This window comes from Balaenoptera musculus, chromosome 19 (assembly GCF_009873245.2).
Source record: "Balaenoptera musculus isolate JJ_BM4_2016_0621 chromosome 19, mBalMus1.pri.v3, whole genome shotgun sequence".
NCBI classification, from domain to species: domain Eukaryota; kingdom Metazoa; phylum Chordata; class Mammalia; order Artiodactyla; family Balaenopteridae; genus Balaenoptera; species Balaenoptera musculus.
This window is the reverse complement of record NC_045803.1, coordinates 43,062,926-43,086,931: the sequence shown is the minus strand read 5'-3', so window position 1 is coordinate 43,086,931 and position 24,006 is coordinate 43,062,926. Positions and strand designations below refer to the sequence as shown.

General features: G+C 40.2%; 2 protein-coding genes across 3 annotated transcripts in view; one reads left to right on the top strand and one right to left on the bottom strand.

The window, feature by feature from the left end:
- Positions 1 to 24,006, bottom strand: part of SNTB2 (syntrophin beta 2) — a 94,220-nt gene that overhangs the window by 5,621 nt on the left and 64,593 nt on the right. Inside the window, exons 5-7 of one of the 2 annotated variants that reach the window (XM_036832154.1) lie at positions 10,362 to 10,558; positions 7,573 to 7,608; positions 3,864 to 3,991 (exon numbers count right to left, since the gene is read on the bottom strand). In XM_036832154.1, coding sequence (XP_036688049.1) covers positions 7,601 to 7,608; positions 10,362 to 10,558 — 205 coding nt within the window. In that variant the 3' untranslated portion in view covers positions 3,864 to 3,991; positions 7,573 to 7,600. Of the gene's footprint in view, positions 1 to 3,863; positions 3,992 to 7,572; positions 7,609 to 10,361; positions 10,559 to 24,006 lie in introns of those variants that run through there. The other variant, XM_036832153.1, reaches the window with a different exon arrangement.
- Positions 3,500 to 6,355, top strand: LOC118885333 (ferritin heavy chain-like; the record flags this gene model as incomplete). The annotated part of the gene is made up of 1 exon (XM_036833961.1): positions 3,500 to 6,355. A coding segment is annotated over one exon (732 nt), but the record flags the coding sequence as incomplete, so codon positions are not given.

The following is a 24,006-nucleotide window of genomic DNA, read 5'->3' as shown; positions in this document are numbered from 1 at the left end:
ATAATCCCTAAATGACTGGCTGAGGGGTTTGGAAGAAGAACAAAAAGATCCCAATCAAGGCAACCCGGGTACAGTTTTCAAAAGAATTTTATTCTATTAATATCCCTGAAGCTATAGCTTAGTAGGGTATTGAGGTCTGATGAGAAGAGAGGGGTCAGTTCTAGTCTACAAAAGAAAAGCTCAAAGAATGAGGTCCACCCAAGTCCTTACAGCACTGGCTGGAGAAGGTCCAGTGCAGGCGGGCGAGGATTTCTGCCACCTGCAGCTGTGTCCCTAGTGGAGCGAGATCTGGCCATCACAGCCAGCAAAGGCAAGCCATTAGTCCTCAACAAGCTTTTTGTTAAGAGATTTTTTAAATGTTCTGTTTAGGATTGTTTCCCCTCAGGAGGGAAGGAAAGGAAAGGAAAGCAAAGCAAATGTCAGTGTCTGTGTGTGTTACTTTAAAAAAACAGAATACTGTTTAAGATTACCTCAACTTTGAAAAGGAGAAGTAAAGGTCATACTGAGTAGGTTTAGGTTTAGAACTCAGTTTGTCTAAAACTTATAATACCAGATAATTTTGAATGAGAATATGAACTGGCCATAAAAATGTTGTGCCTAATAGTCTTAGTTAAATGGCTTCTCCCTGAATAGTAATAAAACAGTTGAGGCAATGTGATTGCCTCACCCTCAGAGGGTCTCAGGAGTAATGAACCAAAGAGAAATAAGCCTCTGACTCTGATTTTAATGGGGGCAGGTGGGTGGGGGAGGGAGGGAGGGAGGGAGGGAGGGAGAGAGGGAGAGAGAGGGAGAGAGAGAGAGAGAAAATGTGTGTGTGTGTGTGTATGTGTGTGTGTGTGTGTGTGAAGGGCAGGCACCTATGAGAAGTGGCCCTATTCTGATGGGACAGAATCTGGGCCTCACTAACAAAGCTCTGAGCTGGTCCAGGTGGCTTATTATAACCATCCTGATGTCTTTTTTTAAAAATAAATTTATTTATTTATTTATTATTTTGGGCTGCGTTGGGTCTTCGCTGCTGCGCGTGGGCTTTCACTAGTTGTGGCGAGCGGGGGCTACTCTTTGTTGCTGTGTGAGGGCTTCTCATTGCGGTGGCTTCTCTTGTTGCGGAGCACGGGCTCTAGGCACGCAGGCTTCAGTAGTTGTGGCACACAGGCTCAGCAGTTGTGGCACATGGGCTTAGTTGTTCTGCGGCATGTGGGATCTTCCCGGGCCAGGGATCGAACCCGTGTCCCCTGCATTGGTAGGCGGATTCTTAACCACTGCGCCACCAGGGAAGTCCCCATCCTGATGTCTTGATTCAACTAAAATCCTTTTGGAGGGCTATAAATCTATTATCCACCTCAATTTAGAGATAAGAAGTGGTAAGAAATTTTGTTTTTTGGCTGCGCCTCATGTCATGCACGATCTTAGTTCCCAGACCAGGGATCGAACCCGTGCCCCTTGCAGTGGGAGCACAGAGTCCTAACCACTGGACCACCAGGCAATTCCCAATGGTAAGAAATTTAATATACTAATTTTATTGACAGGGTAGTTATTAGAAATATTAAAAGACATACAACAGCAGCATTCAAGGACAATCATAGGACATCAAATATTGAAGTTTAAAAGAGAGGAAGAAACTACAGTTTTTGAGGTAATCAAGGGAGGGAGATAAACAGTCAGCACTCACAAGTGGGTGCTTTGTGCTCCTTGTGTCGGGTACATCATGGATTGATGGTGAGCAGAGCTGAAGATAAGGGAAGCAACTTCATGAGCCTGGACTCAGAATAATCTGAAAACATACATGAAGACTAACTGTCCAGTGGAATTGTGAATTATGTTTTAGTTTTTTGGTTTGTTTGTTCATTAATTCATTATTCATATTTTTTAAAAATTCTCTGCTCTCATAAGGCAGCAGAGAAGACAGACAGGTAACCACAACCAATCTATACTGGAAAAAAAATGGTTTTGAGGACTTATTATATGTCAGACACTGTGTTAGGTGCAGGGAGATACAGAGCTGAAAAAAAGATGGTTCCTGTTTAGACAAGTGAGAAAGAAAAGGAAATATGGATACAGCAGAATGAAGTAAGTGCTATAATAGAGAAATGGACAAAATACTGTGGGAGAATAGAGGAGGGGGAAGTAGATAAACTCTGGGGAATTGGAAAAGGCTTAATAGAGGTACTATTTCAGTTAGGTTTAATAAAAAGTACTTTGTTGGGTGTGTACTGTACACAAGCATTAGTTATCATGAATTTAAACTCATCTAAAAATGAAAATAATAAACTTTCAGGGTTTTCTGGAAAAATTTATTACCAAGTAATATGCAAAACAGCCAACCTCATCTCTTCTCTAATCCCTCTCACCCCAAGACCTTCAATACCCACCCACAATCTGGGGTAGGGATCAGGAACAAAGTGATGATCAGGGGTGGGGTGGGAGACAGCAGAGGAGCAAGGCCTATAAAACCACATAAAACCAGGAATCTCGAGCTTCCCACATGTACTCATCCAAGCTCAGGCATTCTAAACAAAGTTCACTGATGAGACCTTATATGATGAATAAGCTGCACTTGAAAATTCTCTGACTTCACCTTTAAGGTTTCAATTATTGTACCCATTAATTTTTTAAATAATAGCTTTACTGAACTGTATGGTATCACTTATAAGTGGAATCTAAAAAATACAACAAACTAGTGAATATAACAAAAAAAGAAGCAGACTCACAGATACAGAGAACAAACTAGTGGTTACCGAGGTGCGGGGGGGCCACATAGGGGTCGCGGGGTGGCAGGCACAAACTACTGGGTGTAAGATGGGTCCAAGGATGTACTGTCCAACGTGGGGAATATAGCCAATATTTTGTAATAATTGTAAATGGAAAGTAACTTTTAAAATTGTATAAATTTTTTTGAAGTTAAAATAAAATAAACAGACTCTTGGGAGAGCCGGGGCGCGGAAGACTGAGTGAGGCATTGAGGGGAACCCTAGAAACAGATGGAGGCAGAGGATGGAGGTTCAGAAGAGGGAGAGGAGGAGACAGAGGGAGACTGCAGGAGTTAAGCCCTGAGGAGGGCTAGGTTCCAGCTTGCTTGGAAGAAGACCCAGGAGGACCACTGGTGAGCTCACAGCGCACCCAAGGACTGTCAGAAATGAAGGGGCTGCTGCATGGTGACCCCACGGACCTCACCGAAACCCAGGACAGATGACAAGGGTCACTGTCACGCCTGACACTTATTTCCCTGTTTGCTTCCTGACGAGTCTGTGACAACTTGAGGATAGTGAGTAGCTATTCTATTTAAAATGTTCATTAAACTGAATTCACTAAATTTTTTCCCTTTTCTCCCTCAAAATGTAGAATGTCACATGGTATTTTTTAAAAAAGCTTTATTGACACATAATTCACATACTCTACAATTTACCCATTTCAAGTATAAAACTCAATGGTTTTTAGTGTATTCAGAGTCGTACACACTCATTTATTTTTAATACATAGTTTTGACTGCTTAATAATATAAACGATTCTGGACGCAGTCTTCGCGGAGAGTCGCCGCGGTTTCCTGCTTCAACAGTGCTTGGACAGAACCTGGCACTCGTCCCTGCTCCGGCCGGCCGCTCCGAGCCAGCCCGCGCCACCACCTCACAGCGCCCTCCAACCGCCCCAAGGTCCCCGCCGCCGCCTCTCTTCGCCGCCCGCCAGGAAGACCGCGTGCCCCTCGCAGGTGCGCCAGCACTACCACCAGGGCTCGGAGGCCGCCATCAGCCTCCAGATCGACCTGGAGCTCCACGCCTCCTATGTCCACCTGTCCATGTCATACTATTTTGACCGCGACGATGTGGCTTTGAAGAACTCTGCCAAATACTTTCTTCACCAGTCTCGTGAGGAGAGGGAACATGCTGAGAAACTGATGAAGCTGCAGAACCAACGGGGTGGTGGAATCTTCCTTCAGGATATCAAGAAACCAGACCGTGATGACTGGGAGAACGGGCTGAATGCAATGGAATGTGCACTACACTTGGAAAAAAGTGTGAATCTGTCACTACTGGAACTGCACAAACTGGCCACTGACAAAAATAACCCCCATTTGTATGACTTCATTGAGACTCATTACCTGAATGAGGAGGTGAAAGCCATCAAAGAATTGGGTGACCACGTGACCAACTTGCGCAAGATGGGAGCGCCCGAATCTGGCTTGGCGGAATATCTCTTTGACAAGCACACCCTGGGAGACAGTGATAATGAAAGCTAAGCCTCGGGCTAATTTCCCCATAGCCGTGGGGTGACTTCCCTGGTCACCAAGGCAGTGCATGCATGTTGGGGTTTCCTTTACCTTTTCTATAAGTTGTACCAAAACATCCACTTAAGTTCTTTGATTTGTACCATTCCTTCAAATAAAGTAATTTGGTACCCCCCCCCCCAAATAATAATAATATAAATATTCTGTTTTTCATTTGAAAATCTAGAGTAGCGGTTCTCAACCCATTAAAGTTCCAAAAAACCTTTGGACCTTTTAATGCCCTAGCCTACTGAATTAAAGTCTATGGAGGAAGCAGAAACTAACACACCATTGTAAAGCAATTATACTCCAATAAAGATGTTAAAAAAAAAGATAAAATAAAATCTATGGAGGTAGACCTTAGGTATCGATATTATTAAAAAGCTCTCCAGGCTATTTCACTGTGCAGTTGGGATTGAGAACTACTGATCTAGAGCATTAACACCTGTTTTGGGGGTACAATTCTAGATGATTATGCTGACCTTATTTAATTGGGTAAATATAAGACACTGGGATTGGAAAAGGGGGCCAATCTTTGGGCCCAGCACAATCCATTATTTTCAGCCCTAGACTTCCCAGGAATCCTCAAACTAAAATGTCTAATATTTTGTCCAGCTTCTCAGTAATAGTATATTATAAAATTCTTATAATGATGGTTTTGGTGTATGGGACTAATCAATGGTTCATTAGGCAAAAAAATAAAAATTGTTTTTCAGGTTATACAAGTATGATACAATTTTAATAATTCAAACAACATAAAAGTAGCCTGCAGTTGCACTTGGTGTTAGGGATGAGTAAAAGCCGGGGGTGTCTTTGGCACAAATTACTCAGGAATAAAAGGCAATGCCCACTTCAACAGCTAAGATAATGGTTTACATCTCCACCCAGTTCCTCCTCTCTCCGCTCTGTCCCTCTTCCAGGCTAAGACCAATCCCTCCACCTGTGTTTTGGATCCCACCACTGTGATCCCAGATCCCAGAACTGCCCAAGGTTGATTATTCCTTCTTCCTTTTGCCATTTTCAACACCTCCCTCTAAGTCAGATCCCTTCCATTAACTTTTTTAGATGTTCAGGTCTCTCTCATTATTATAAGAAATGCCACTACTCAACTCTTTACCTCCTCTTTCTACCACTCCCCTCCCCTCCTCTTCACAGCAAACGTCTTAAAAGAGCTGTCTACACTCAGTTTATCCAGGTTCACCTTCCATTCAACCCTCCGCCCTCTGCAAGCTGCCAGTGCCATCACACCCCTAAGCATCTCTCTCCAAGGGCGCCAATTATTTCCATGTACCTAAATCTGACCCACGTCTTTAGCTCTTGCCTTGATACTTGTAGGACTCATTGCTGGCTGTCTACCCAGATTTTATTTCTCCATTATTCCTTTACAGCCAAACTCCAATTTTATTCAGGTTTCTAGTCTCTCCTAATGTGTTTCAGGGAAGGACGACCTCAACTTCAAGGGAAGATAGCCTCTGGGCCAGTCAGAGCACAGCTTTCTCCTGGTGACTGCATTGGTCCAGGGTGTGCATATGAACCTATGACTGGGAAGAGAAGGCCCACCCCCCCCCCCCTTTACGCTTGCTTTCTCTCTTCTATCTAAAATACATTTCTTAAATGTTTAATCTAATTTTAGCGGGCATTTTCTCTTAATTCCAGCCTAAACCATCCAACTGATACATTTAACCCCACTTGCTATTCCTCTCCTTGAAATCCTCTTCCTTAGGCTTCCGTGACACTTACTGTCCTCACCTGCCCTGGTTTTCCTTCTACTGCTCTGGCTACTACTTCACAATCTGCTAAGTGGCAGGGACATTGGCTTTTTCAGACCATGGGGATATTGTTGAGTGTAATTACGTATATTAAAGATTTAAGTAGTTCCCTACTTAAGTACTTTAAGTAGTTCCCTAATAGTAAAAAATTTAATAAAGCTAAGAGGAAAAAAAGGCTCATTAACTAATAATAAATAATAATAAATCTCATTGTTACACCAAGATGAATACTGGTAAATACAATCTATGTTTTCTACTTTGTGTCTTTTAAAATGAGAGACTGCTGGTGATTACCAATGTATCATGAAGAACAAAGACTCTAATGTTAGGACTTTCCTTGTGGTCCAGTGGTTAAGAATCCGCCTTCCAATGCATGGGACACAGGTTCGATCCCTGGTCGGGGAACTAAGATCCCACATGCCGCGGGGCAACTAAGCCCCGGCGCCACAACTACTGAGCCCACACACTCCAGAGCCTGCGTGCCACGCTACAACAAAAGATCCCGCGTGCTGCAACTAAGACCTGATGCAGCCAAAAATTAATTAATTAATTAATTCTTAAAAAAGGACTCTAATGTCAAAGTAAGTCTATGCTGCAAGTCCTGTTTCTGCTGCTCAGGGGCCAGTTACTTGGTAGGAGGGCTCTGGGGGCTCCAATGTTTCCAGTAAGACCCTTTAGCGGCTGCAGAGCTGTGTCACCCTGGGCTCCTCTGGGCCTTCCAGAACAACCCAGAAGAGACTGGGTTTTGCAGGGTGGGCTTTGAGTGGGCTGCCCAGGATGCTCTCAAAGAAAGGTTGAGGTAGCATTCTCTGTTACTGCATGGAAAAGCCAGCCCATCAAGTATAATCAGTGGGCTAATCACACTCAAGAGTTAAAAAAGAAGAACATGACGCTGTGTTCCTTTCTTATAGCTATTTGGTCAAAGGCATGAAGCAGGTCTTATTTGTTTCTATTTCTCTCATCACAAAGCATAGCACTTTGTAAACAATTAAACACTAAGCATTTGTTGATTTAATGAATTAAGAGAAACTGATAATGTATATGTCCTCCAGGAGTTTAATCTGCCCATAAGAATAAGTCATTTAGAGGAGGAAACGCAGGGGCTTAAAACACTGCATTTTGAAAAGATCCCAGTTCAAGTTCCAGCCACACTAACCCAAATTCCTTTATCTTGAAAATGGAGGTAATAAAACTTGCCTTACAGAGTTGTGTGTTAGGGTTAGATGACACATGTGTCTCATTTATGACTTATAACAACCCCAACATGTACTTATTATTCTTTTTGTTTCTGTCTTTCCTACTTCAAAGGAAGGGGCTACACCTACCTTATTTATTTTAGTATAGTCAGTAAAAGCAGAGTATATACTCAATCAATATTTGTTGAGTAGAGGAACAAAAAGAATTTCAAGAGAATTTCTATGAAATTGAGAACAACATGGTTAAAGCAAACTTTTTTCATATATGCTAACACTCTAAATACTTTAAAATGCCCATTTTTCTTCTCCTCTTGCACATTCTCTGCATATTTTTTAATGCAACTCCTACCTATATCTTCTACTTCTTATTCTTCATATCACCAAGCTACAGAAATATAAAGTATCTTCATGAAGTTCATGTATGATTTAAAAACTTTAACAGCTTGGGTAATTGTTATGATGAAATTAAGCTTTTAAAAGCATACTTATTAAAGTTCAAACAACTACACACACTAAAGTGTATGTATTTCATATTTCAATTCCTGTGACAAATGGAAAATGGTTTTATGTACCTGAGCGTGTTAACTGCATTCTCTGCCTAGTCATCTTAAAGTTATATTTGCTAGAAGGAAAAAGTCCTTGTGTACCAGAAGGATTACTGAACAATTCTACTCTAAGTATAATCTAATAAAGGCTTAAAACTAAATGCACATTATAAAGATAATGTATGGCATTCACTAGTCAAACCTTACAAGTAGTTATTGAAATTCTTCTAAATGCGTAAACTATAACCAAACACATAAGAGACAAAAAAAAGCTCAACTGATTTCTTTTTGTCAACTTCCTGACTTTCTTTAGACCATAAACACCTGAATATGTAGTATGATGTGCCTCAAATATAGTTTTAAATAAACCTTTCTGAATCTCCCAATAGTTTAACAGAAGGTGATAACATGCATCTGAAGGACATGCTGGCTTATGCATGTATGTGCACATACATGTATGTGTACACTAAGCATATACATCACGTTAAGACATAACAGACTAAGTGCCTACACGCATGAGTCCATGCATGCACGCATGTACGCGCACACACACACAAACACATTTTAAAGAAATTCTGGTTCTCATCAAAGCAGTTTACTTTTAGCCAGTTTAATATTTCTGGCACAGCTCTAAATGCAGAGTAAGTGATTCATAAGTACATCAATTGATCTGAATTGTGGAAATGAAAGTATTACCAAGGTAATATTAAGATAGAGCTGTGAATGAGAACAAAAAAGTTCAAAGTTACCAAAAATTATGTTCTTTTGTCCGTTTAAAAATATAAGGAACCAGGTGGTCCTTATTCTCCCTCTCCTCAAGCCATCTGTATTTAAACAACTGTGAGCCAAGGACTGAATAGATTTTGGTTTCCTGTAATATGAAGTTTAGCTGCCAGACACCAAAGAAACAACACGAAACTAAAAAGTGTTAAAAAGCCACGCTGCACTCTTTGTTTTGGGAAGCATATCTCTCAGGATCCTTGAAGATTATGGTGACCCCATATGCCAGCGATAAGTGTGCTGGCCTGACCCCTGGGACTCCACACAGGAACACAGAGCATCCAGACTTTCCAACTGAGGATTTCCCCGTCCCAGAAAGCACATTCTGAGGCCAAGACAAAAACCAGAGCCCCACAGTCCTTAATGTGGTGACCAACCACTCCATAGAGAAAATGGGTAGGAGACAGACAAGTGAGAAAGACACTGCTGATGTGGTGGCTTTGGTCAAAATCCAAGGTGGGATCTAGGCATTGGTGTCATTGCTTGAATCATCATTGTGGTTGTGAGGAAAATATAGAGTAGGTACTAAATAGTTGAAGAACTGTGCTACTTTGACAACACTGAAAAAGCTGTCCTTGTGCCAGTGTTAGAAGATGACCCATGGAAATGCTGCCCAGGCGGTTCTAAAGCCATGGAGATCCCTAACTTTCCAAAAGCAATGGAAAGGAATATAAATCACAAGACATTCTGCTCTCAAAACATTTTCTCTTTTTGTATAGATTTTGTAAAACTAGGTTTATAAAATAAAATACATAGAAAACAGGAGCAAAACTAAGTAAACCAACTTGCAATCAAAATATTCAAAGTAACTAAAACCATATTAGGGGGGCTTCCCTGGTGGCGCAGTGGTTGAGAATCTGCCTGCCAATGCAGGGGACATGGGTTCGAGCCCTGGTCTGGGAAGATCCCACATGCCGCGGAGCAACTAGGCCCGTGAGCCACAATTTACTGAGCCTGCGCGTCTGGAGCTTGTGCTCCGCAACAAGAGAGGCCATGACAGTGAGAGGCCCGCGCACCGCGATGAAGAGTGGCCCCCACTTGCCGCAACTGGAGAAAGCCCTCGCACGGAAACGAAGACCCAACACAGCCATAAATAAATAAATAAATAAACCCAAAAGTTAAAAAAAAAAAAAAGTAAATGCTATTTAAAAAAAAAAAAAAACCATATTAGAAACTGTAACTGTGTCTTCATTTTGACTACTCTCTGTTCTTGTTAAAATGAAAAGCAATCTGGAAATATCTATACATAACCATATACACAAATATACATGTATGAAACCATACTTCCAAATTCATATAGACAAGCCACAAGAGGGCGCTTCAACAATGGAAAGAGACCATGAGGCTTACTTCCTTTAGATGCTTATTTCAGTACCTACTGGGCAACACATTTTCAAACTTTGGAAAAGAGACTCCTATTCCAAATTCTCTTTATTTTTCTACAGCTATAAGCTTTGCCAGATGCTCATATTTTTAAGGGTGTCTATCCATGTTCCAAATCTTCTTAACTAGAGGGTCAATGCACCTAGTATTTAGTAAATGAGTCCTTACACTATAAAGATTTAAATAATGAACAGTAAAACTACCATGTTGTACAGAGAGTGTTGTAAATGTGTTCAGAGCCACATAAAAAGCTCATGAAAACTTTGCTACTGAAACAGAGAAACCCAGTTTCTTTCCATCGTGATCACTTTAAGGTGCCTTATTTCAGAACATTTTTAAGTCTGGCATACAGGATAATGGTTTTTACTTTAAAATAAAGTATAACAGTTCCATTTAATTACTATTAGAAATGAAATGCTAGGATCTGTACCTAGAGAGACTTCCTTGATCAGCTCAGCAGCAGCATGGCAACCCTGAACAAGTATCCGGGTCCAGGTCGATAGATCCCGATGCGTCTCCACCCGGAAGAGATGCATCTCAATGCCCTGCCGAGAGCCTGTCCTGGTAGCAAACGTAAGGTCAGATCCAAGTGAGGGTGATCGACATCCGGAGCCAGAATGAACCAACCTAGAACCACAAACAAAGATCAAAATTAATGCACTGTCAGAGGAAAATGTCAGCAATTTATGCTGATTAATAAGCAGAAAATTATAAAAGCCATCAGCAGTTTTTAGATAAGTATATTTCAAAACAAGATTATAGTCTTTGAAGTAGATACCATTCTGTTTTCCCATAAAATGACCCCTGGTGTCACAGGCAGAACACTAGGCTGGATGGCCCAAGGCCCCAGTTTCCCATTAGCTTTTTTTATGCTCCCAAGAGGCCACCCGTATCAAAAGAAGATTCAATTTTGATTAAGAAATAGGCCCCCACACATGCGTATCCTCCCCCATTATCAGTATCACCAGCATGGCACTTTTTTACCAAGGATAAACCTATACCAACACATCATAATCACTCAAAGTCCAGAGTCTAATTTAGGGTTCACTCTTGGTGTTGTGTATTCTGTAGGTTTTGACAAATATATAAAGACATATATTCATCACTATAATATACAGAGAATTTTCATTGCTCTGAAAATCCTAGGTGCACTGCCTATTCATCATCCCTCTCCCTACAACCACTCATCTTTTTATTATCTCCATAGTCGTGTTTTTTCCAAAATGTCACAGTATAAAGCCTTGTCAGATTGGCTTCATTCACTTAGTAATATGCATTCAAGGTTCCTCCATGTCTTTTCAGGCTTGATAGCTCATTTTTTTTTAGCGCTGAATTGTCTGGGTCTACCACAGTTTATTTATCCATTCACCTACTGAAGGATGCCTTGGTTGCTTCCAAGTTTTGGCAATTAAGAATAAAGCTGAGTATACCAGAAACTAACACATTGCAAATCAACTATACATCAATTAAAAAAAAAAGAATAAAGTGGCTATAAACATCTTTGCATAGGTTTTTTTTTTTAATATAATTTTTCAACTCCTTTGGGTAAACCAAGGAGTGGAATTTCTGGGTTGTATGGTAAGAAAATGTTTGTAAGAAACCACCAAACTCTGTCAAAGTGGCTGTACCATTTTGCATTCCCACCAGCATTGTATGAGAGTTCCTGTTGCTCCATATCCTCGCCAGTGTTTGGTGTTGTCAGTGTACCGGATACTGGCTATTCTAATAAGTGTGTAGTGGTATCTCGTTGTTTTAATTTGCATTTCCCTGATGATATATTATGTGAAACATATTTTCATATTCTTATTTGCGATCTGTATATTTTCTTTGGTGGGGCGTCTATTCATGTTGTCCTTGGCCCATTTTTTAATGAAGTTGTTTATTTTCTTTTTTTTTTTCTTTGGCCTGTGCCCCATGGCTTGCAGGATCTTAGTTCCCCGACCAGGGATCGAACCCATGCTCCCTGCAGTGGAAACATGGAGTCCTAACCACTGGATGGCCAGGGAATTCCCAAGTTGTTTGTTTTCTTACTGTTGAGCTTCAATAGCTCTTTGTATTATTTTGGATAACATTTATCTGATGTGTCTTTTGCGAATATTTTTTTCTAGTCTGTGCCTTCTCTTCTAATTCTTTGACACTGTCTTTCACAGAACAGAAATTTTTAGTTTTAATGAAGTCCAGGTTATTAATTATTTCTTTCATAAATCATGTCTTTGGTGTTGTATCTAAAAAAGCCATTACAATACCCAAGGTCATCTAGGTTTTCTCCTGTTACCATCTAGGAGTTTTATAGTTTTGCAATTTACACTTAGGTCTATGATCCATTTTGAGTTAATTCTGGTGAAGGGCAAAATTTTTTTACATGTGGATATCTAGTTGTTCTAGCACAATTCGTTGAAAAAGACTATATTTGTTCCATTGTAGTGCCTTTGCTCCTTTGTCAAAGATTAGCTGATGATATTTACAGGGGTCTATTTCTGAGCTCTCTATTCTGTTTCACTGATCTATATATTTGTCTGTTCTTTCATCAACACTACACTGTCTCGATTACTGCAGCTTTATAGTAAGTCTTGAAGGTGGGTAACATCAGTCCTCCAACTTTGTTCTTCAATTTTGTGTTGGCTATTCTAGGTCTTTTGCCGCTCCATATAAACTTTAGAATCAGTTTGTCAATATCCATAAAATAACTTGCTAAAATTCTGACTGGGATTGCATTGAATCTATAGATCAATTTGGGAAAAACTGACGTCTTGAAAATATTGCCTTCCTATCCATGAACATGGAATATCTATTTATTTAGTTCTTCTTTGATTTTGTTCATCAGAGTTTTGGAGTTTTCCTCATATAGATCTTGAACACATTTTGTTAGATTTATATTTAAGTATTTCATTTTGGGGGGTGCTAATGTAAATGGCATTGTGTTTTTAATTTCAAATTCCACTTGTTCATTGTTAGTATATAGGAAAGCAATTGACTTTTGTCCACTGACCTTGTATCCTGCAACCATGCCATAAGAGCTTATTAGTTCCAGGAGTTTTTTGCCAATTCTTTTCAATTTTCTATATAGATGATCATGTCTTCTGAGAACAAAGATAGTTTTATGTCTTCCTTTTCAATCTGTATACCTTTTACTTCCTTTTCTTGCCTTACTGCATTAGCAAGGACTTCCAGTATGATGTTGAAAGGAGTGGCAAGAGGGGAACATCCTTGCCTTGGGCCTGATCTTAGTGGAAAAGCTTTGTGTTTCTCATCATTAAGTATGATGTTAGCTGTAGATTTTTTGTAGGTAGTCATTATCAAGTTGAGGATGTTCCCATTTATTCTTAGTTTACTGAAAGTTTTAATCATGAATGGGTGTTGCATTTTGTCAAATGCTTTTCCTGTATCTCCTGATATGATACGATTTTTCTTCTTCAGCTTGTTGACGTGATGGATTACACAAATTCATTTTCTTTTCTTTTCTTTTTTTTGTGGTGGGGTGGTCACGCCATGCAGCATGTGGAATCTTAGTTCCCTGACCAGGGATCAAACCCGTGCCCCCTGCAGTGGAAGTGTGGAGTCTTAACCACTGGACCGCCAGGGAAGTCCCTACGCAAATTGATTTTCAAATGTTGAACCAGCCTTGCATATCTAAAATAAATCCCACTTGGTTGTGATGTATAATTCTTTTTATACTTTTTTGGATTAGATTTGATAGTATTGTTTTGAGGATTTTTACATCTATGTTCATGAGAGATATTGGTCTGTATTTTTCTTATAATGTCTCTGTCTGGTTTTGGTATTAGCATAATGCTAGTCTCATAGAATGAGTTAGGAAGTATTCCCTCTGCTTCAATCCTTTGAAAGAGACTGTAGGGAATTTCTTCCTTAAATGTTTGGTAGAATGCACCAGTGAACTCATCTGGGTCTGGTGCTTTCTGTTTTGGAAGACCTTACACTCTTCCCAAAAATTAACTCAAAATAGATCTTAGAGCTAAACGTAAAGTGTAATAGTAAAACATTACATTAAATGTAAAACTTCAAGAAGACTTTTTTTTTTATATAAATTTATTTTATTTTAGGCTGCGTTGGGTCTTTGTTGCTGCACATGGGCTTTCTCTGGTTGCGGCGAGCGGGGGCTACTCTTCGTTGCGGTACGCGGGCTTCTCATTGCGGTGGCTTCTCTTGTTGTGGAGCACAGCTCTAGGCATGCGGGCTTCAGTAGTTGTGGCACGCAGGTTCAGTAGTTGTGGCTCACGAGCTCTAGAACACAGGCTCAGTAGTTGTGGCACACGGGCTTAGTTGCTCCGCAGCATGTGGGATCTTCCCGGGCCAGGGCTCGAACCCATGCCCCCTGCCTTGGCAGGCAGATTCTTAACTGTTGCGCCACCAGGGAAGCCCAAGAAGACATTTTTACAGAAAATCTAAGTAATCTAAAAAGATACAACACCAAAAGCATGATCCATAAAGGAAAAAAATGATTAAGTTGGACTTCATTAATTAAAAACATTTGCTCTTTGAAAAACACTGTTAAGAGAATGAAAAGACAAGCCACAAAGTAGAAGAAAATTTATGAAAACATATACCTGGTAAAGGACTGTATCCAAAATACACAAAGAACTTTTTTTTTTAAGAGATCACTTTTTAAAAAAATTAATTAATTAATTAATTTTATTTTTGGCTGCATTGGGTCTTCGTTGCTGTGTGCGTGGGCTTTCTCTAGTTGTGGTGAACAGGGGCCACTCTTTGTTGCAGTGCGTGGGCTTCTCATTGTGAAGGCTTCTCTTGTTGCGGAGCACAGGCTCTAGGCATGCAGGCTTCAGTAGTTGTGGCAAAAGGGCTCAGTAGTCGTGGGTCGTGGGCTCTAGAGCGCAGGCTTAGTAGTTGTGGCATACGCGCTTACTTGCTCCGCAGCATGTGGGATCTTCCTGGACCAGGGATTGAAACCGTGTCCCCTGCACTGGCAGGCAGATTCTTCACCACTGCACCACCACAGAAATCCCCACAAAGAACTCTTAAAACTCTACTTGCCTATTCAATATTCATTCTCTCATTCTTCCTAAAAAAATAGAAAGCTGCCTTTATCCCGAATGACAACATGCACAGATAAAAGAGTATTTCCCAAACTTCTTTGAAGAAAGAGATGTCCAATGAATTGCAAGCTGTTAATGGGTAGGATTACCAGAAAAGCCCCACAACTGGAGAACAAGGCAGCAGCTATGTGCCCCTTCTGTTCTTTTCCTCCTGCCTACAATTTGGATATGATGGCTAAAGCTTCCAGTAACCATCTTGAGCCATGAAGCAACCTTGAAGGGTAGAAGCCTCTTGCTAAGGACGGCTGTTTTCTTTTACATAAGAAAGAAATAAACATCTATTTTATTATTTTATGTTACTTTTGCTACAGCGTGTGCTTCCTAGTTATCATAAATATGCAAATGATGTGTTAAATAGGCAGTCAGAATATAAGTCTGTGATTCTGTCTGGAGATATAAATTTGGGAGTTGTCAGTGTATAAGAGATATTTCAAGCTATGGTAACAGATACAATCACCAGAGGGACAGGGTAGTTGATAGAGAAGAGATCTGAGCCCTGAAATAAGCCAATGTATAGAAATCCAAGGGAATTCCCTGGCGGTCCAGTGGTTAAGACTCTGCGTTTCCAATGCAGGGGGCCCGAGGTTCAATCTCTGGTCAGGGAACTAAGATTCCTTTTTTTTTCTTTTTGGCATGCTGCGGGCCAAAAAAAAAAGAAAAGAAGAAAAGAAATCTGGAAGATAAGGAGAGATCAACAAAGGGGGATAAGAAAGTGTGGACAGGGAGTTTAGTGGAGAACTGACAGAACCAGGAGAAACCACTAAAAAAGTACAAAAAAAGGAGCTGCAAAAAATTTTTTTCAAATACTTTCAGTAATTATACTGTTGGTGATAATGTTGTAGTAGTAATAATAGTAGTACTATTCTGATATGTAATGTGGGACAAAGCAAATGAGCAATTATGGGATGTTCTAATGCGATCATCTCTGGTGTCCTTAAGATCTGCAATTCTGGATATGGGAAAAAGGAAAACCAGATGTAAGACAGAAGATGTTAAGTGATTATACTGTAGTCTCAAACTTGAAATGGAGTATCAGTGTGAACTCACTATGTATTTTATGTTTAAAATATATATATATGTATATATATACACTTACACATACTTCCTACCTCTGTGCATCAACAAAGGCCTATAAACAATAACTAATCCAATAGCAACAAATGTAGTTAGTGCCCAAATTGAACCCCCATCCCCTCAAAAAAAAAAGAAAGTGAGGCTTCTTGGAAAATGTCAGATCTAGAGCAGAAAATACACAAGTTAAGTCCAGAGTATTCTATCATAATGGATAATATGGCAATTCTCAAACACTTTTATATAAAAGTCCTGTCAAAAAGGCTGAGAAGTCCACCTGAAGAGCTACCACTGGCTAAAGATAGGACCATTTTTGAGCATCAACAAGGACAAACTACAATGGATATTAAACTTATAATTTCACAATGATTTTTTTAAAAAATTGACTGGTTCCTCCAAAAGTTAAATGTTACCGTATGATCCAACAATCCCACTCCTAGGTATATACCCAGGAGAAATGAAAACATATATTAGCATAAAAATTTGTTCACAAAAGTTCATAGCAGTATTATTCATAATAGCCAAAAAGTGGAAATAGTCCAAATGTCCATCAACTGATAAGTGGATAAACAAAATGTGGTACATCCATACAATGGAATATTATTCAGCCATAAAAAGGAAACTTTGGAACTACTTGGTTACAACTCTTGACTCCCATTCACTTAAAATATGATACCACTCTACTACATTAAAAAAAAAATGATGCACCATCTTTTTACTTTAAAAAGTGAGTTCTAGGGACTTCCCTGGTTGCACAGTGGATAAGACTCCGCACTCCCAATGCAGGGGGCCTGGATTCAATCCCTGATCAGGGAACTAGATCCCACATGCATGCCGCAACTAAGAGTTCGCATGCCATAACTAAGGAGCCCTCGTGCCGCAACTAAGGAGCTGGTGAGCTGTAACTAAGGAGCCTGCCTGCTGCAACTAAGGAGCCCGCCTGCCGCAACTAAGACCGAGTGCAACCAAATAAATAAATAATTTTTTTTTTTTTTTAAAGTGAGGTCTAGGAACCCCCTGGCGATCCAGTGGTTAGGACTCAGCACTTTCACTGCTGTGGCCTGGGTTCAATCCCTGGTCGGGGAACTAAGATCCTGCAAGCTGCACAGCACGGTCAAAAAGATACATACATACATATATACATACATACATACATACATAAATAAATATTGTACTGTAGAGTCTGGCCAGAGCAATTAGGCAAGAAAATGAAGTAAAAGGCGCCTAGAATGGAAAGGAAGTGGTAAAAACTATCTCTTGTTTGCAGATGACATGATCTTGTACATAGAAAGTCCTAAGGAATCTACTAAAAACCTATTAGAATAATAAACAAGCTGAGCAAGATTGTAGGATATAAGATCAAGATATAAAAATCAATGTATTGATGGAATACACTAGCAATGAACAATTCAAAAAGAAAATTAAGAAAACAATTCATTTACAATAGCATTAAAATTTAATACTACTTAAGAATAAATTTAACGAAAGAAGTATAAAACTTGTACTCTGAAAACTACAAAACATTGCTGAAAGAAATAAAAGAAAACCTAAATAAATAAAAAGATATCCTGTATCATGGATTGGAAGACAATATTTTTAAGATGGCAATACTCCCTAGATTGATCTACAGATTCAATGCAATGCCTATCAGAATTTCGTCTTTTTTTGTTTGTTTGTTTGCAGAAATTGACAAACTGACCATAAAATCCATAGGTAAATGCCAGAGATTCTGAATTGTCAAAATAATCTTGAAAAAGAACAAAGTTGGAGGACTCACACTTCTGATTTCAAAACTTACCACTAAACTATAAAATTGAGAGTCCAGAAATAAACTCTCACATTTATGATCAACTGATTTTTGACAAAGATGTCAAGGGACTTCAATGGAGAAAGAAGTCTTTTCAATAAATGGTACTGTGATAATTGGATTTTCACATGCAAAAGAATAAAGTTTGACCACTACTTCACACCATATACAAAAACTGACTTCATTTGGATAAAAGAATGAAATGTAGAGCTAAAACTATAAAACTTTTAGAAGAGAACACAGGATTAAGTCTTTGTGACATTGGATTAGGGAAAGCCTTCTTAGATATAACACAAAAAATGCAAGCGATATAAGGCTGATAAATTGGACTTCATCAAAATTAAAAACTTCTGTGCTTCAGATGACACTATCAAGAAAGTGAAAAGAGGGACTTCCCTGGTGGCGCAGTAGTTAAGAATCCTCCTGCCAGTGCAGGGGACATGGGTTTGAGCCCTGGTCCGGGAAGATCCCACATGCTGTGGAGCAACTAAGCCCAAGCTCCACAACTGCTGAGCCTGTGCTCTAGAGCCCGTGAGCCACAACTACTGAGCCTACGTGCCAAAACTACTGAGTCCACGTGCCACAACTACTGAAGCCTACTCGCCTAGAGCCCGTGCTCCGTTACAAGAGAAGCCACCACAATGAGAAGCCCGTGCACCACTCACCACAACTAGAGAAAGCCCACACACAGCAACAAAGACCCAACACAGCCAAAAAAACAAAAAAATCATATGTTCACACAAAAAGTTGTACCTGAGTGTTATAGCAGCATTATGCATAACAGTCTAGTCAAAAAAGTGGAAATAACTCAAATGGCCATCAACTGATGAATGTGCTATATCCATACAACGGAATATCATTAAGCCTTGAAAAGGAATGAAGTTGTGGCACGTGCTCCAACGTGGATAAACCTTGAAAACATTACACAAAGTGAAAGAAGTCAGACATAAAGGGCTATATAACATGATTCCACATATATGCAATGTTCAGAACAGGCCAAATCTATAGAGCCAGAAAGTAGATTTGTGGTTGCTTGGGCCTGGGGGAGGGGAAAATGAAGAGTGACTATGAACGGGTGGGTAAGGAGTTTCTTTTTGGGGTGATAAAAGTGTCCTAATATTGATTGCGTAACTCTGTGAACATATTAAAAACCATTAAACTTTATACTTTAAATGGGTGAACTGTATGGTATGTGACGTATCACAATAAAGCTGCTAAAAAAGTAACAGTGAAGTATACATATGGAAAAAAAGAAGAGAAAGCAGTTCTCTTTAGTCATTAAACTATTCAACACTTTGTTTCATGACAACCATTTAATATAGTTTAATTTATTCACTTCTTCCAAAAATATTTTCCCTATTTTTAACAAGTTCAAAGTAGATCAGTATAACAGAACAAACACACTACCTCACTATAAGGAATCACTCAGCAGATAATGTTTTCCACATAGGATTTTTAAAAACTTGGGTGAGAAATGTATACCAAAGAGAAATAAATAAAATGGTTTGTTCTTAGCTTCACTGTAGGCTGTATACCTGTAATATTTTTCTACAAATTTGCTGGTTCCTTCCTTTACTCCTCTAGCAGTAACCTGAGCAAGATGACATCTAAGAGTAAATGGATGCGCCTTCACGTTTCCTTTCATTGCCAGGGAGTCACTACTGGTTCAGATAAAAGACAAGCGTGTGTCTCTCAAGGAAAAGGCAGTTTCTTCTGATCTACCAACTGGTTTAGCCAAGTTAATTACTATAGTTCTCAGCCCTGGCTCTACACTAGAATCACCTGGTGCACAGCTTTTAAATATTACTGATGTCTGGCTCCCATCCTCAAACATTCAGATTTAACTGGTCTAGGGTGGGGCCCAGTCAACCTTATTTTACTAAAAGTTCTCCAGATGATTCAAATGTGTAGCCACAGTTGAGAAGCACAAAACTAATGGTTTGCCAACTTTTTGGTCCAAGGACCCTTCAACACTCTTAAAAACTGAGGGGGCTTCCCTGGTGGTGCAGTGGTTAGGAATCCTCCTGCCAATGCAGGAGACACGGGTTCAAGCCCTGGTCTGGGAAGATCCCACATGCTGCGGAGCAACTAAGCCCATGCACCACAACTACTGAGCCTGTGCGCTAGAGCCCGCGAGCCACAATTGCGGAGCCCGTGTGCCACAACTACTGAACCCCACGCACCTAGAGCCCGTGCTCCCAACAAGGGAAGCCACCACAATGAGAAGCCCACGCTCCACAATGAAGAGTAGCTGCTGCTCGCCGCAACTGGAGAAAGCCTGCGCTTAGCAACAAAGACCCAATGCAGCCAAAAATAAAAATAAATGAAATAAAATAAATTTATTAAAAAAAAAAAGTGTTTAAAAACTACTGAGTACTCCAAGACACTCTTCTTCATATGGATTATATGTACTGATATTTACTATAATGAGAAATTAAAACTGAGAAATTTTAAAAATATTAATTTAAAAATAAAAAATAACAAACTGGTTAGATAATATAAATAACTTATTTTTATTAAAATAATATTTTCCAAAACAACAACAAAACATTAATGTGAAGAGTAGCATTGTCTTAAATTTTTTGCAAATCTCTTTAATATCCAGCTTAATAGAAGAGAGCTGAATTCTTTTTTTTTTTTTTTTAATTTATTTATTTATTTATGGCTGTGTTGGGTCTTTGTTTCTGTGCGAGGGCTTTCTCCAGTTGCGGCGAGCAGGGGCCACTCTTCGTCGCGGTGCGTGGGCCTCTCACTATCGCGGCCTCTCTTGTTGCGGAGCACAGGCTCCAGACGCGCAGGCTCAGTAATTGTGGCTCACGGGCCCAGTTGCTCCGCGGCATGTGGGATCTTCCCAGACCAGGGCTTGAACCCGTGTGCCCTGCATTGGTAGGCAGATTCTCAACCACTGTGCCACCAGGGAAGCCCGAGAGCTGAATTCTTATATGTGCTTCTGCATTCTGCTGCAGTATGCAGTTTAAGTATGCCGAGCCTCACACAGCTAGGCAGTTGGACAAGGAAGGAGTATTTAATAGCCTTTTCAGATAATTGTGGTTATCTTTCTGTCTACCAAACCAAAACTCAACAAGCGGATTCTTAAAGGTTAGTTGCAATGTAGGATCTGAAAACTTATCAATAAAGTTTTCATATCCTGTTACATTAAAAATCCTTTCGGGGCTTCCCTGGTGGCGCTGTGGTTGAGAGTCTGCCTGCCAATGCAGGGGACACGGGTTCGAGCCCTGGTCTGGGAAGATCCCACACGCCGCGGAGCAACTGGGCCCGTGAGCCACAATTACCGAGCCTGCGCGTCTGGAGCTTGTGCTCCACAACAAGAGAGGCCGCGATAGTGAGAGGCCCGCGCACCGCGATGAAGAGTGGCCCCCGCTTGCCACAACCGGAGAAAGCCCTCGCACAGAAACGAAGACCCAACACAGCCATAAGTAAATAAATAAATAAATAAATAAAATTAAAAAAAAAAAATCCTTTGGTCTCTCTTGCAGCTTGAATAGATCTTTCTTATCCTTGCATGATTTTGTAGCATCATGTATTGGTCATTTGGAATATATTTTTTCATTGAGTTATGCACATTTTCCAAATGTTAAAAGCATTTTATTATATCAAAAAGTCACATTTGCTAGTATCACCAATGATCTCATTAGACAAGTCATTAAGTATTGGGAAGCTATCAAACTCACAGAGACAGATACTAGTTTTCCAGAATTCTAATTTTTGTTTGAAAGCTAGAAATTTATAATTGTTAACAAATACCATCAGTATTTTCCTTAAATGATAAATTCATTTTGGTTATTTTAGGAAAAAAAATGTCTGACAAATACCCAAGTCTGACCAGCCACAGTTTGTCAGCCAGTTGTTTTTTCAAGTGAAAAATGGTGTTGCATGAAAAACCCCGCTAGTTCAGCTTGCACCTCAACCACACATGCTTTCCTCTGCAACAACTCTCATACCTCAGTATGCAGCCAAAGTGGACTCTGAGCACTTCTCATTTCATCTCACAGATTATTAACAAGATGAGTACTCAAGGGTTGAGATTAAATATAACTAGTAATTTTTACTGCTTCAACAAAGACATTTTGAGGTTAAACTGGCATGTTTTCTCCCTGCAAGTCCATACAGTTTGGTGCCAACTGCCTTGATTCATGCTAAGGTACCAGCAATTTTACCAACCCTCAGTGCAAATGTCAACAATGAAAAAAGCAAACAACATCTTAGTATTACTGTGAAAATAGTTTTGAACTTACAGACACCCTGAAGAAGGAATCCCCAGAGGTCCATGAAAGTATAATTTGAGAACCACCTCCCTGGGCTGATCCCTGTAGAACCAACATGCCAATTACACATTAGCTATCTCAGCAAGAGTTAAATAAGTTTCAAAACTACTCCACATATGATCCAAGTAAGCCAAAGTATGAGGAAAGTGACAGGGTGTATTCTACCATATTCAGTTTGATTGCTAATCCCAAATCAGACATTAAAAAATATAAAGTCCAGGAGAATTTTTCCTACAGATTTGATTATGAAATATTTGGCAGAGGGAATCTAATTCAAACCAGCTGCTGGACTCTTGCTGCACAGCAGTTGGTTAGAACACACTGCCAGAAGGCCCCTTAAGTGGGGAGGCCAGATGAGCTCATGCAAAGGCGTTTCAGCAGCTTTTGCCCCATAAGTCCCATAAGCACAACACCACTCAATTTTCCACATCATAAAGTAGCCACACTTTCTCTGGATCATTTTCTTTTCCAGTCAAGAAAGATTATAGGAAAAGACTACAAAATTTACAATCCTGCAAATCCACGGCACCTATATCTATTTTTCTACCTGTATCCTGTACCTGGCTTTAACCTCAAGAAATGTGTAAAATAAAAATCCTCTTCATTTATCACTTTCATGTTTTACTTAATCCTCAACCATCCCGAAATATCAGCTATTAAGTAAACCACCACACACACCTTGGTTTCCAAGAATCTATAAATGTGCAATCCAATATAAATGGTTAACTCATGTTATTTATATCACACTAACAGTGTTCTTTGATTTTTAAAAATTTATTTTATTATTTATTTTCGGCTGTGTTGGGTCTTCATTGCTGGGTGCAGGCTTTCTCTAATTGTGGTGAGCGGGGGCTACTCTTCGCTGAGGTGCGCAGGCTTCTCATTGCGGTGACTTCTCTTGTTGCGGAGTACGGGCTCTGTGTGCGGGCTTCAGTAGCTGTGGCACGCGGGTTCAGTAGTTGTGGCCCATGGGCTCTAGAGCGCAGGCTCAGTAGTTGTGGCGCATGGGCTTAGTTGCTCTGCGGCATGTGGGATCTTCCGGACGAGGGCTCGAACCCGTGTCCCCTGCATTGGCAGGTGGATTCTTAACCACTGCGTCACCAGGGAAGCCCTTCTTTGATTTTTTTTTTTTTTTAATTTACTTATTTTATTTATTTATTTTGGCTGCACTGGGTCTTCGTTGCTACGTGCGGGCTTACTCTAGTTGCAGCAAGCGGTGGCTTCTCTTGTTGTGCAGCACGGGCTCTAGAGCGCAGGCTCAGTAGTTGTGGTGCACAGGCTTAGTTGCTCCGCAGCATGTGGGATCTTCGTGGACCAGGGCTCGAACCCATGTCCCCTGCACTGGCAGGCGGATTCTTAACCACCTGCACACCAGGGAAGTTCCCTTCTTTGATTTTTGAACTGCAATTAATTCTTAATTTATCAGGGACTATCTACCTTTGCTATTGGATCATCAGAGTCCTTAATCTTTTCCTTCTCTATATGTTTATGTTACCCTTGTGTGTGTGTGTGTCTCATCCACTCATAAGAACATGTTCCAAAGTACTAGAATTAGTGAAAGTGAACATTCAGCCCTTTCTCATTACTCATATGTATCTCAAACTGCCTCTTTCCTCCACACCAAAATGACATAAGCACACCACTTTCTGGCTTTGCCTCTCTCTACTGGATACCTTCTGGTCTGGGTTCCTCCTCTGGTTTCTTTCAGTGGCGGTACTCTAAACCCTCTGGGAGGCGGAGGATGATTAAGCCTCCTTAATTCTATCAAGAAGTGACTTCAACCAATTCCATCTGGCCCACACAGCCACATGGAAAAACTAAACCTCTCATCTGCCTGTC